The sequence below is a fragment of the Pogoniulus pusillus genome, chromosome 29 (assembly GCF_015220805.1).
Source record: "Pogoniulus pusillus isolate bPogPus1 chromosome 29, bPogPus1.pri, whole genome shotgun sequence".
Lineage (NCBI taxonomy): Eukaryota > Metazoa > Chordata > Aves > Piciformes > Lybiidae > Pogoniulus > Pogoniulus pusillus.
In genome coordinates this window covers 12982601-12996278 of record NC_087292.1, presented here as the reverse complement: position 1 = coordinate 12996278, position 13678 = coordinate 12982601, and the positions used below count along the sequence as shown (strand labels likewise).

The 13678-nt window shown below is 45.1% G+C and overlaps 1 protein-coding gene across 2 annotated transcripts in view; it reads right to left on the bottom strand.

The window, feature by feature from the left end:
* CDH4 (cadherin 4) overlaps positions 1-2511 on the bottom strand; it is a 535396-nt gene extending 532885 nt beyond the window's left edge. The window contains exons 1-2 of one of the 2 annotated variants that reach the window (XM_064167488.1): positions 2356-2511; positions 95-206 (exon numbers count right to left, since the gene is read on the bottom strand). In XM_064167488.1, the coding sequence (XP_064023558.1) occupies positions 95-206; positions 2356-2415 (172 nt within the window). In that variant the 5' untranslated portion in view covers positions 2416-2511. Of the gene's footprint in view, positions 1-94; positions 207-1366; positions 1492-2355 lie in introns of those variants that run through there. The other variant, XM_064167487.1, reaches the window with a different exon arrangement.
* Between the last annotated feature and the right edge of the window lie 11167 nt (positions 2512-13678).

The following is a 13678-nucleotide window of genomic DNA, read 5'->3' as shown; positions in this document are numbered from 1 at the left end:
TAATTTAACCATCAAAACCAGCATCTTCAAGCCTCCTTTCACCTCTCAAAAATACAGTTATTGCAGAACCTATTAAGCTTTTTATTCCACTTACCTTTGAGTAACTTCTGCCCTTCCAGGATGTTCTGGGAGACAAATGCTGTGTAGTCTTCTTCTGAAAAGCCAGCCTTGCATGTGGGTCTAACTGTAAGATCCCCATTGTGCGCCTACAAAAAAAAAACACCAAGGAAAACACACACCATGACTTTTTGTCATCTGTGAAAATGTTTCGCACCCACCTACTAGGTGTTTAGGCACGGGTGAGTGTGAACAGTAAAGCAGTGTGCAACTAGAAAGTGCTTGTGCTTAAGTACTCGTCTGTTGGAGTGGATCCATACTGTGACTGCAAAAATAAAATGGGCCAGAATATAGTTGCCTGACTACAATAAAGAGCATTGTTGGTAGGAAGGCTGGGATACTGGGCACTGTCAGAAGAGGGGAGGAAACAAAGAGCAGCAATTCATCAAGGCGAGCTGTGCTCACACTGGAGCCACGCAAAGGCCTGATGCTGAAACACCCAAATCACTGAGTTTTGCTATTGAGAAACTGGGCAAGTCCCAGGACTGAAGAAGAAACAGCCCAGCTCACTGCAGCCTCAGGAGCTCTTGACCAGCTGAAGTCCCCTTCCTTCCCCTTTGCCCTATACCAGCCTTCTTATCTCTGCCTCCTTTTATTTCTGTAGGCTCTGCACTTGTCCCAAGAGGGGATGCCCAATCAAAAAAGTAACAGTGCCACTGAACGCACTGCCCTGAGCACAACCTGCCAGAATTCAGGAGGAAGCATTCAGCTAAGCACTCAGCTGTTCCGCTCCAACTTTGGAACGCGCAGCAGAGAACCAGCCCCAGCTAGGGAGGCCAGTTAGCCCAGCCCTAGCAATTTGGACTACTGAGTTGGGGTATAGATTTCCCAGCGTGAAGAGTCTCCTACCCCAACTCAAACCACCTCGCTGAAAAAGCACAAAATGCAGTGATTTGTGCCTAACAAGTGCCAGGTGATTTATGCACAAACAAGTGCCAGCGGCAAGGGATTGCCAACGTTTCTGGACCGTCGGCAGGGCTACCCACAGCATCCTTGAGCGAGGCAGGCTGCACCTCCGACACTTCTAATCCCACCAGCGCTGGCTGAAGCCAGGGGACTGGGAGAGTCGCTTGCCCGACAAAGTGCAACTCCAGGCGTGCACTTGCCTCCCCGGGGAGGAGCGCAACTCTCCCGGGCTTCCCAGAACACTCCCGGGCAACGGCGATGCTGCATTACAGAGAACAAGCAGAGAAGAGGAGCGAAGGGTCCTTTTAGAGGAGCTTAGTAAGCAGAAAGCAAGCCAACGTACCCTGCTCAAAATCACGCTCGGGAGACGGATGCCAGCTACTGCAAGGGAAGCGCAAGGAAGCGGCGGCACTGTGGACTCTGACCGTCGCTGGCAAGATGTTGCCATTAGCAAACGTTTCAGGGGGGCTGACTGAAGAGAACAGGCTTCAATATGAAATCAGCCCATCCTTTATAATGGTGCTTGCTAGACGAGAAACGCACCTCGGCTCCTCCTGCATACCCGCTAGCCTCCCGAGGACTCGGGACGGCCGCACAGATAGAACTTGGCACACGGGGATTCAGGCAAGGGAATAAGCGACTCTTGTTCCTGCAGCCAGTCCATCGCCAGCTCCAGCAGCCGCCCAGCTCGCACCGTACCGCGGCAGCCGCGCGCCCCGGCACTCGCTGCCGCTCACCCCCTAATCTGGGGGAAAGGAAACCCTAAAAAACCCAAACTTTTCAAACCGCTACCCCTCAACACCCTTCAGGCCCACTTCATTGGCACGTAAAAAACTAAAGTTAAAGGCACGGCCACGGCACCGGCGGTGCGGGGACGTGCGGCACGGAGCGGACAGCGCAACGCGGCCGCGCTGGGGCGCGGAGGCTGCGGAGGGTTCGCGCAGAGCACTACGCAAGGAGTGGCTTCGCCGCCGGGACAAGCCGCTACCCCCCGAAGTTTATCTGGCGATTCGCAGCACGGAAGGTAAGTTTTACCGGCAACGCTGAGACACGAGATTGCAAGCGAGCGATCAAGCTAAAAAACAGTAACTACAAACTATAATGATGGGGGGGAAATGCAGGAGAAACGGTGAGAGCGACAGGAGCTGCGGGGACGTCGCTGCCGCACACTCACCCACGCCGGCTGCGTGGACCGGCTCCGCTTCCCGACCTCCGAAGTTGCCGCGGCTACCGTGCTCACAAGCGGCGGGTGAGGTGCGGTAGAGGAACCTCCGCGGAGAGCGGAGCACAGGAACGCTGAGCCCACCCACCCTCCCGGGGCGCCCCACTTACCGCCGCCGAGCCCCAGACTGGAAGGAGCAGCACCAGCAGCACCCGCGAGCCGGTCCTCATCGCCCCGGCGGCGCCCGCTCTCCCGCCGGGCTGTGGCGGTGGCCGCCCGGTGCCGCGCTGCGCAGTGCCGGGGCCAGAGGGTCGCTGCCGCCACCCCGCTCCCGCCGCCGCCGCTCGGCGCCCGCTCTGGGCTGCAGGTGAAGCGCCCGCCGCGCGCCGCCGCCAAGCCCCGCCTCCCGGCCCCGCGGCGCGCGGGCACGCGCCGCCTCAGCGCGACAGGCGCCGCCCCGCGGCGGGGCGGGAGGTGAAGCGGCGGGGGGGGGGGAGCAGGCGGCGTCTGCGCCTCCCTTAGCCCCCTGCGGGGATCCGCCGGCGCGCAGGAGAGCCTGGAAATGCGCTGTCCGGAGACCGAGCCCACACGTCCAAAGATGTGAAACTAATGTATTCAGGGAAAATAAACGGCATATCCAGAAGGGAGCCGCTGAGGAGCCTTGTGAGGAGAGGCTGAGAGCTGAAGCGCCTTAGCCTAGAGAAGAGGGAGCTGAGGGGAGATCTTATTAATCCTTACAAATACCTAAAAGGCAAGTGTCGGGAGGATGGAGCTAGACTCTTCTCAGAGCTGTCCAAGGGTAGGACAAGGGGCTATGGACACAAATTGGTACATGGGAGATTCCATGTAAGCATAAGGGGTTAAAAATTACTTTGTGGATGGCAGAGCACTGGACCAGAGTGCCCGGAGAGGTGCTGGAGTCTCCATCTCTCCAGACATTCAAACCCCACCTGGGGGTGTAGCTGTGTGATTTTACTCCAGGTGATCCTGCTTTAGCAAGAGGTTGGACTCAATACTCAGAGGTCCCCTCCAAGCCCCAGCATGCTGGGATTCTGTGATTCGTTATCTACAGAGGAAAAACTAACCTATCCAGGGACAAAACTAATCTATCTAATGGAAAGGTGTACCTAGCGGGAAAATAAAGTAGCAGCTCCAGGTGTAAAGCAAGCTTGTCTGGTGAAGGCAAACCTAGCACGTCCGTAGGAAAAGCTAGTGCATCCAGGGGATATCCAGAGGAGGGAGCCTAGCCCAGCCTGTGTGTAAAAGGAGCTGGGGAGAGTAGCATATCCACAGCAAAAATTAACAGGCAGGAAGATACCTCACTGCAGCTTTCCAGTACTTTAAAGGGGTCTGTACAACAGACAAGGATAAGCCTTTTAGCGGGTCCGGTTGCAACAGGACAAGGGGTGATGGTTTTAAGCTAAATGAAAGGAGGTTAGGTATAAGGAAAAGCTTTTTATATACTGAGGGTGGTGAGACACTGGTCCAGGTTGTTCAGAGGGGTGGCAGATGCCCCATCCCGGGATATATTCCAGGACAAGTTGTTTGGGTCAACTTTGGACATGGACTCTGAGCATCCTCCATGTCTGTGCTCACTTCTGTGAGGCAGGACTAGATGAGCTTTAAAGGTCCCTCCCAATCCAAAACATTCCATGATTCTGTGATAGAGAGCACCCACTCCTTCACCCACAAAGGCCTTTGCCTAGTATCACCTTGTTTGGAAGGGAAGAACCTCACTGGGCAGACAGTAGGACGTGGGACTGTGAAGTGTGGGGCTGGATGGGCTTTGGGAACACAGAGGGTAGGGGTGCAGGTCTGTGAATACCCCAGGTCAGGCTCTCTGTCTGCATTAAACTGCAGGCAGAGAGAGGGGACAGTGATGCAGGTGCTTTCCTGAGAAGAGAATAATTTGGATGGACATCAGTTTCAGGATCAGGTAGAAAAATGTGTAGTGTCTGAACTAGCTCCTCAGTTGTGCGCATAAGGCAGTCCTAGCTTGGCCCTACTTAGAGGAAAACAGGAATGTCAGGCCTGGTCCGTGTTCACATCAGTAGCCATAAAGCTAACTCCAATAAACTAGAGCTTTTCTGGTGTAAAAACAAAAGCAGCACAAAGCAGGGCTAGAAAGTGAAACTTAAGTCACTTTAGCTTTCCCAGGAAACTGAAAATGGAAAGCAGCGGTTTTAAGAGCTAAGTATGGTCCTGCTATTTTCCTGCAGTATGACCCTGGCCTCCAAATCAGATCTTTTTCCTTTCTGAATGCAGCTGAACACCACAAATAGGAGTTCTCAGGCATGTATATTTTGCGCATATAAATTCAACAGCGATTTGCATAAATAGATGCATACTATCTGATGTACGTGCAAAATCAGACATTGCAGCTGAAAAATCTGGCCATTAAACTATTCTGTTAGATCCACACATTTCCAAAGGAATGAGACACATAAATCCACTGACTGCATCTTTTGCTATTGAGTAGATTTAATAGCATTGTGTTAACACCTAGAGATGCTAGTGAAGAACTGAGACCTCATTGTATTAAGCTCTGTAGGCACAAATAATGAAAAGATTGTTCCTGCCCCACCAATTTACAGTCTTAGTGGATTATGGGGTTTATTTTTTTTTAAACAAGTATTTCTGAGTTTGTTACATAGCATCAAATAAATCCTGTCATTGTATTGAATTTAGTGTATACTTTGGGTTTGGTTTTTTTTTTTTTTTAAGAAGCACTTCCACAAAAGCAGAAATCCTAACAAAAAAGAACTCCTTATACATCTAGATAAAAATCTAAATTTGATCCTTTTCAGACTGAATTTTCCAAGTTTGGAGTAGATTGTTCTGGGTTGAAGGGCAGCTGCAGTTGTTGCTATTTAAATAAAGCTACAAGTACGCTGGAGACTTCGGGGGCTATTTTGGATTTTTCTCAACTGCAGCGTGGATATCTCCTTGTGAATACCTATGGCCAGTTATTTGGACTCTTGCTGGACTACAGCTGTTGCTATGCATGTGCTCGCTGTGTTTGATAACTTTGTTAATATGACAAGTTCTACATGCATTGTCAAAATAAGTCTGGCACTACAACAGATTGCAAAGAAAAGGCAGAGCAGTAGTGGAAAAAAAAATAGAATTCTTCAACATGTTTACAGTTGATTTCTAATCTGATGGCAAATTGATTTTTTTTTCCCAAACTAGTTTGCCATCCCTCTTTTCTAAGCTGTGTTGACTGACTGTACCTGGGGAATAAGTCTGCAAATGGAGTGAGTACGCTTTCTAGTTCTGTTTCTAATAGCACTGGCCTGTGTGAGATGCTGGGTACCTTCCCAAACTGAAGTGATTCCAGAAAGATCAGAGGAGAATACAAATCCAGCATTCAGACAATGGAAATCATTCGTTTGCATGTGCTTGTTTTGACTCACATTTTCCTTCGACTCTTGACACTGATTAATTTTGGAAGGAATTTGAGTTTTGCTAACTGATTAGCTACTATTTCAACTACCTCCTTGTTTAGAAGCACTTAACATCAAGTGCTTGTAAAATAATCTCCCTTCAGACCTGTAAGGAAAATTAAAATTCACCATTTACATTTTTGTACCTAGTGAATTTTTCACCAACTACCACATTTAAGCAGAGAGGTCTGAGCTGGGCCTGAACATATGCTGTTTGGGAGAGTTAGCTGCAGACTCTCACTTCGCTTTCAGTCTGCTGCGAGAGTGGTTATGAACTGGCATTCTTGCATAAAAAGGAAATAGGAAGCTCTGTCATCTAGTATAGGAAATACTACAAGATGTGAATTTGACTGGATGAAGACGTTTGAAAGCATACACATACACACTAAATAAACTTGCTAAACAACTCAAGAGCAAAGCTGCTGATCCTAAGAGCCAACTTGCTATAGTGCATAACACTCGAGAGAGTCAAAGGCTCATAGATGAGACGTCTACAGAACTGACTGTGCCAGGATAATGAGGAGCGCAGAGTCCACAAGAGATTTTCCTCTCCTTGATGCACACATGTAATTCCTATTGACAGCAGTGGGAGTTACACATATCAAGAGGACAATAGAACCCGCAGTGGTGGAGATGAGTATCGGATGTGAGCTGTGTTACCACGGATAGAGAATAAGAGAGGGAGGTGTGATCACTGAGGGACGGTACAACATACAATAACATTGTCAAGCAGCCATCAAATACATGAAAGCATGGAAATAACAAATTGAGTGGACAGGAGGTGAGAAAACAAAGTCTCTGGAGACCTTTGCCTTCCTAGCTTAGGGCTGATGTCTGAATTCCTTATTTGGGAAATATTCCCACTGGCCTAACTTGTTTAATTCTCTGATAAGTAAATGTTTTGCTGAACTTGAGTAAACAGTTATGGCCTAGACAGTAAGGATAGAAAATGGTTCTACAAAAAAAGTCAACAAACAAGGAGAAAGGAAATTAATACAGTGTGCAGGCCACAACTTAGATTTCTTCTGTATGATCTGCTGATTCTTCTAGCAGATAGCCAGCTGACCAGTGGTATAGGAAGTTGTTAGCACTAATTTGGGTTTGTGTCACAAGTGGCAACAAAAGAAGGAACACACAGATCCAGGGAAATAACGATGACTCTAGATTGGGAGATAGTTGCAAATTATGAGTTTATGTCAGAAGTTCAAAACTGAAGGGAATGAAAAATGCCTTCAGATTTAATCCACATTGGGGATCTTTTTGGGATGTGTAGGGAAGATGGGATGAGATGGAACTGAACAGTAAAGTGGAAGGTAAATCAAAGCTGTGAAGAAATTAATGATCTGGAAAAGACATTAGCACCCTATCAGATCTAGACAGAAGCCAGCAGAGGAAATAAAGATACTGCTTTGTAGGAAGGCTAAAACCACAGAGGGAAAATAGCTAACAGTAAAACCTAGGGTTTGGTACATTTATGTAATTTTTTAAGCAACAGCAAATCACTGGAACTACATGAATGGTTGGGCACGGCTCAAAATTCTGGATTACTTATGATCTGGCTCCAGTACAAAATCTAAAGACAAAATGATGAGTCACAGAGGAGAAAGTGACTTGAAAAAGGAACCCACAGGGAAAAAAAAAAAAAAAAAAAAAACAAAAAAAAAAAAACCCACAAACACAGCAGCAAACATGAATAGAATATGTATTAATTAAGGTGATTCTTTACCACCCTGCATGTGCTATCTATGTGCTGGGATGCTGAGAAAGACACAAATATCTTTCCAGTTAAACAGATCTTTTGAAGTCACATTTTCAGCCCTGCTGGGCATGATGCAATGCCAAGGAATTTGAACTTTCTCTCTTTTACACTATCTACTGATCAGTACATTGTGGCTCCTATCGATTCTCCTTCTGAGTTGGTAATGTGAATGGCAATGAAGAAAATCCAGCTTCAGAGGCCCTATACAAAACCTTCCCGAACAGTTAATTACCCTGACCAAGGGAGGCCAACTTCAGTGTAGTTTGACCTCCAATTATGACACACGTTGTGGTCTCCTCGCTGAACTATGCAGGCATTAATGGCAGCATGCCAGCAATGGCTATATTAAAATCAATTTTAAGATCCCATTTCTATGTCTCTTTCACCTTAGGTTAGGTAACACACCTCATACTAATGTAATTCTTATTAAAATATTGTAAAACAAAATTGACCTATGCAAAACAGTAATTTTTTTAAAGCCATTTATTCTACTGCAAAAATTAAGAATAAAGGTGGAAGTAGGCTGAGGTTTAATAAGTCTGTACCATTACAGTGAACTGCAAATTAAAGCAGTGGCATTAACAAATATATAAAAGCAGAATTAGGTTTATTCTCAGAAGATACAAGGACTGCCTTTATATGTCTATATATGTCACTTGTAACAGCTTCAGAAGAGGGACCGCTCTGATTCTTGGACAAACGCGTTCCTCAGACACAAATCACCAAGGACGTAAATGCCAAAGGCCCCAAATGTAGCAGGCAGGCAGCTCCCTGACCTAATGCTTCATGTTCATGGAAACAATGAAACACCAGCACATTAAGTAAAGAAAGAGGTTAACAGCCATTGTGCCTTTGCACACGTAGGAGAGGAGGCCACAGATTCCTAGTTTCCCCAAAGCTTCCCCAAATTAACTGTTTTTAAGGTGCTCTTCATACAAGCATGTATTTAAGAACGATTCTGCCATCATCTCAGAAACAAAGGGTTAGCTAAAGTAGTTGTCGTCTAAGATGGTTGCATTCACAGTAAGCATTACGCTATAATGGTATCTGAAAAGAACCTCTCTGAAGTGATGTAAACCAAATGATCTCCTCCCCACACACTCCAGTCACCCTCCTCAACAGCTGAGGAGATGCTTCTTCTCACAAGTCCTGCCCCTGTGATCTCCTGTACTCTGAAGAAGTTCACACTGCCAGATTCACCAGGATATGAGGGAAATTGGGCAGCATCTAATGTATGAATCCTCATAATTCTGTAACCACTCCTCACACATCAGAAAACTCCAAATGAATAACAACATAATTAAAAGGTTTTTACAGGGTCTGCTTCAGGAAAACGGGAAATTTTCAGACTTGGAGCTTTTACTGGTTTCTAGTAGCACTTCTCATCACCACTACATTTCTTTCTTCTTTTGGTGGACATGGCTTCGTCTGCACTGAAATGTGCACCTTAATATGTATTATTCCACTTATTTATTCAAAATAAGTTACACTGCTGCAAGCAGCAGTATTAACAAACAAATACTCTTCTACATAGCAAGTATGTGAGGTTCAGATCAGGCTTTCTTCTCTTACTGACAATACATGCTTTTATTCTATAGCTGAAAAAAAAAGGAGTGTATGTTTTCTTCTGCACAGATTGGTAAAGCATAAATAGAAGTTGTATTCTGAGCTCTCTGCCTTTTGTGGTACCCAGCTTGTTTGTATGCCTCCCAAATATTTCTTCCTCCTGAACACATCCAACAGTTTTAGCAGCACAGCAGATACGCTAAACTCTGTGTGTGTGCATGCTAAATGCTGAGGCAAAGCTCCTCAGAGAAGGCCCCAGTTACCTTTTTAATATGAAGTCATTTTCTGGAGCTGTCAGCATTTTTGGTCAAAAACCACCTGGAAGACAAAGCACTTTACAAGAGACAGCTTTGACAGCCTATGGATTTGAGTAGTAGAACTGAAAAGATAAGAAAAGAAAACTTGGAGAGAGAGGAAGAGATGTGCTCTTGTAAGAGATTACTTTATGACAAAATACCACATGCTCAAAGAGATTCAGCTTATTTCCAATTTAAGAAGGTAGTGAGAAATTTACAGTGTTTGTCTCTATACAACTTCAGTGAGGCTGAAGTTGGATACGAAATTTATTAGAATAGCTGAAGCACTAATTTAGCTGTAAATGAGGATAATATGACATGCAAAAATTCTAATAATAGTATTATATGCATATGTAGAGTAGGGTTATAGGTTGGACTTGGTGATCCCGAGGGTCTTTTCCAACCTAGATGTTTCTGTGATTCTGTGTGGTAAGTGAAAGCCTTGAGACGAAAGAAAGGGAGCTATTTGGGAACGTTGTACTCATGGTCAGCTGAATCACAAGGACTGACTCCAGGCCAAGAGAAATAAACCCAAAGTCCTCCACACTCAGAGAAACAAAAAAGGAAAAGGTAGAGTCCCAGAGGTTACAGTTTTGGTGTCTACCACTGGTAGTTTTCACCTGCCCCTAGCTCTTGGCTGATCTAGGCTATTTTTTTTTTCTGTTGACATAGTTCATGCATGAGCCCAGAGAATTCTGTATACAAAGTAAATGCTGCTTTTCTTGCCAGGGTCTAGAAATATCTGAACTTCAAAGATTATTTTTTCAAGTTCATGCTTTCATCTAACAAGATTATCTGTGGTTATCCTATTAACTCTGACCAATAGCTCCTATGGCCTCACATTGCCTAATCTGTTCCCAACTGCACACATGCTCTCAAGTCAGACTGTAACTGTGCCTAGGACACATGCACAGGCACTAAAAATATCAGTGCATCCAAAACTGTGTAGCCCCCACATAAAAGGTAACTGCCATTCAATGGGTAGCTGTGTGATTTCCATGCCTTGGATAGGGCGATACTATGGGAGAAATTCCCACACCATCCTCCCACTTGCACCATTAGGAGCAGACTTGTGGTTTAAAAAAGCTTATTGTAAGTGACATTACTTCAGTGATTCTGATTGTGCTAATCCATCAATAGGAAATGGCAAAATCATGTCACAAGTTTTAATGCTAGCCTAGGAAGAAGCACAGGATTAGATGGGACATTACTACTATTGTAAGATTTTAACATCAAAGACAAATTATATCTGGTGCAAGTTACAGGCTGAAGAGAGAAATCTAATAACCTTTTGGTGAAAACCTCAGCAGGATGCAGACACAATAATGATCCATATGCAAGCTACCACATTGCATTGTACACTGTCAGACAACTCAATTATTTTCTTCCAGATCTAACATAAGCTTCTGTTTAGTAAACACAACGAGAGTCAAACTTTTCCATATATATATATATATAAAGTGCTTAATTTGCATGCAAAATTGCCATTAGTATGTATGCAAATAGGCAAACTCATGCACAGATGACTAATTAGGTGCATTTATGTGAGAAATTACCCAATACACGCATGGAATCTCAGTAATTGTACACACAACTCAGAAGCGCAATTGCATATGCATTTTGGACACATAACTGATTGAAAAAATTGTCTCTCAGCACTCCATTGGAATAACTGATGTGGAGCACACCATCAGAAATAGGACAATTTGTAGGGCTTTTGGTGCGGAGCTCAACAGTAAAAATGGAAGTGACCATTTCTACCATTACTGTTTTCCAAGTCACTTACAAGCATCACATGCAAACAAGTACTGCAAAGAAACACTGGGCAGAATAAAACTAGTTCTACGGCACAAGAGATTGAACTTAAACCTGCCCTTTGCAGCCTGTTGTTGCCTGACCACTATGCATTTTGGAGAAAACTGGTGCAATTTACTTCATGTACCTTGATCAAGTGTCATAGAGCCACAGAATCAATCAGGTTGGAAAAGACCTCCAAAGTCATCCATTTCAACCTAGCACCCAGCCCTGTCCAATCAACCAGACCATGGCACTAAGTACCACATCCAGGCTTTGCTTGAATACCTCCAGGGACAGCGACTCCACCATCTCCCTGGACAGCCCATTCCAATGCCAGTCACTCTCTCTGCCAACAACTTCCTCCTAACATCCAGCCTGTACTTCCCCCTTCCCCTGGCACAACTTGAGACTGTGTCCCCTTGTTCTGTTGCTGGTTGCCTGCGAGAAGAGACCAACCCCACCTGGCTACAACCTCCTTTCGGGTAGTTGTAGATAGCAATGAGCTCTGCCCTGAGCCTCCTCTTCTGCAGGCTGCACCCCCCCAGCTCCCTCAGCCTCTCCTCACAGGGCTGTGCTCCAGGCCCCTCACCAGCTTTGTTGCCCTTCTCTGACACATTCCAGTACCTCAACATCTCTCTTGAATTGAGGAGCCCAGATCTGGACACAGCACTCGAGGGTGGCCTGACCAGTACCAAGTACAAGGGAAGAAGTACCTTTTCTTCTCACTTAAGCAGGGTTTGTAGTATGCCAGCACAGTATCTGTAAAAATGGGCTGCTTTATTTTCCAGGTCTTTACATTATTACAGATTCCTTTATGCCTACACACCTGTAAGTCCTCTTTATATTCCCAAAGTGAGAAAGTCTGTGCTAAAATTGTTAACATTCAATACAGTAAACAAAGTCTCAATGTGATACAGTAAACATCCCCAGCGTTGACGTCCTGTAAAGAAAAACATCCGTCCCTATTATTTTGTAACTGGCTGCTGGAAGCAGGGATGCAACCTCAGCCTGCTCTCTGATGTTTTGTTGTTGCTACTCTGTTCGTTGTGTTGAGAACAGAGCTTAATAGCAGTTAGAGTGGCACTGTTTTATTTACACACGACATATAGTTGCAGGTCAGGCATTTCAGTCAGCCATTAAAAGCCAAAAGATGCCTGTCCACCTTCGTGGGCACAGGGAAATGAGGAACGTGCACAAGGAGAGCGGGAGAAAGGAGAATGGAAAGGGATCATGCTGTGATCGGTTTGATCAGAGCCAAAGTGCTGTGACGCTGCGAAGACAGACTGACAGCAGCGTTGTGAGGCTCTGAACCTGGCGAGTCGGGGAGGGGAATAGAGGGACGTAATGGTTTGGTTTGACTGGAAACAAAGTTCCTCAGATTAGCTTTCAGAAGGGAGTATTTGAAATCGAGTTCGGCCACTAAGTGGTGCTGTATACAGTACAGCGTCTTTAGGATACCACAGTTTAGAAGGAGGAATAAACCAGAGCGCTGTCAAGCCGATTAGAATGATGTAGACACTTAACAAGTGTCCATTATACTGATTTAATCCTTCTACAGTGCTGGATAAATCAGGAGGAAGAACAGGCCAATCCAAATGATTAAAGAAATCCAAAGATTGAGCCCTGGCATACAGCATCTTAAGTGGAGGATTACAGAAAACAATTCTAATATTTTAGAAGCTTTATCTGGCTTATTTTTGTTCATTTTTAATTAGTAACATTGTTTTATTTGCTTCCCAAATAAAATGGGGATAAAACCCCCACTGAAACTCTAACTATCCTTGGTTTTAATTAATATTTGCAGTTATTCCAGGACTAGAAGTCTTGTTTTTAAAGCAGATGCCTTATTTTATATCAGCTGACAAAAAAAAAAGTAGACTATGTTCTTTCTGAAAGTGCCTATCTACATGTGCATTACCCCCTTCCACCCTCCAAAAAAAAAGATGCAATTTAAAAATAGGAGGTAAATTTGGAAGGAGAATGCAGGCTTGCAACCTCTGCTGTCCTTAGTCCTGGGAGAAGTGTAAAGGCAGCAGGCAGAGGAACTGTTTGGACATTTTGACACTTGCCTAAGTTGGCACCCCAAGCAGCCACACGTCCATGTTGCCTCTCAGTCGTGGCTGCTATAATGCATCCTGGGTGAGGATGAGTGGACAAAACTGCAGTCCCAGGAATGGAGAGACTGGGTGCAGGAATTATAAAGCTTTCCTCATGTTTTATTGAAGAAGGAGGAATTTGTTTAACAACAGTTTGTGGTTCTTTTCTCTGCCACTGGTCTGCCCTAGAAAACAGATTAGAAATAGGGAGAAACAAGGAGAAAGGATGGAGCAATGAGCAATCACTCATGTTCCATGAGCCCACCTGGTCTGTTGGTGCATTCCTCACGATGGAGCAAGTTCAGTACTTTCTATTCAGAACCCATGTAGCCAGGCCTAGACATTAGCAGGGAATCAGTATTTTTATCATACCTAAGAGCCCTGAAACATTGCCTCATGCTGAAACCCAGTGAATGTGAATGTCAGTTGCTGTGCTGAGCAAAATGCCTTAAAAAGAAAAAAAAAAAAAGAGGTAGAGGTAGAACTTCTGGGGAGAGAATTAGTGCCTTTTGTGGACTGTATTTGTGTGCAGG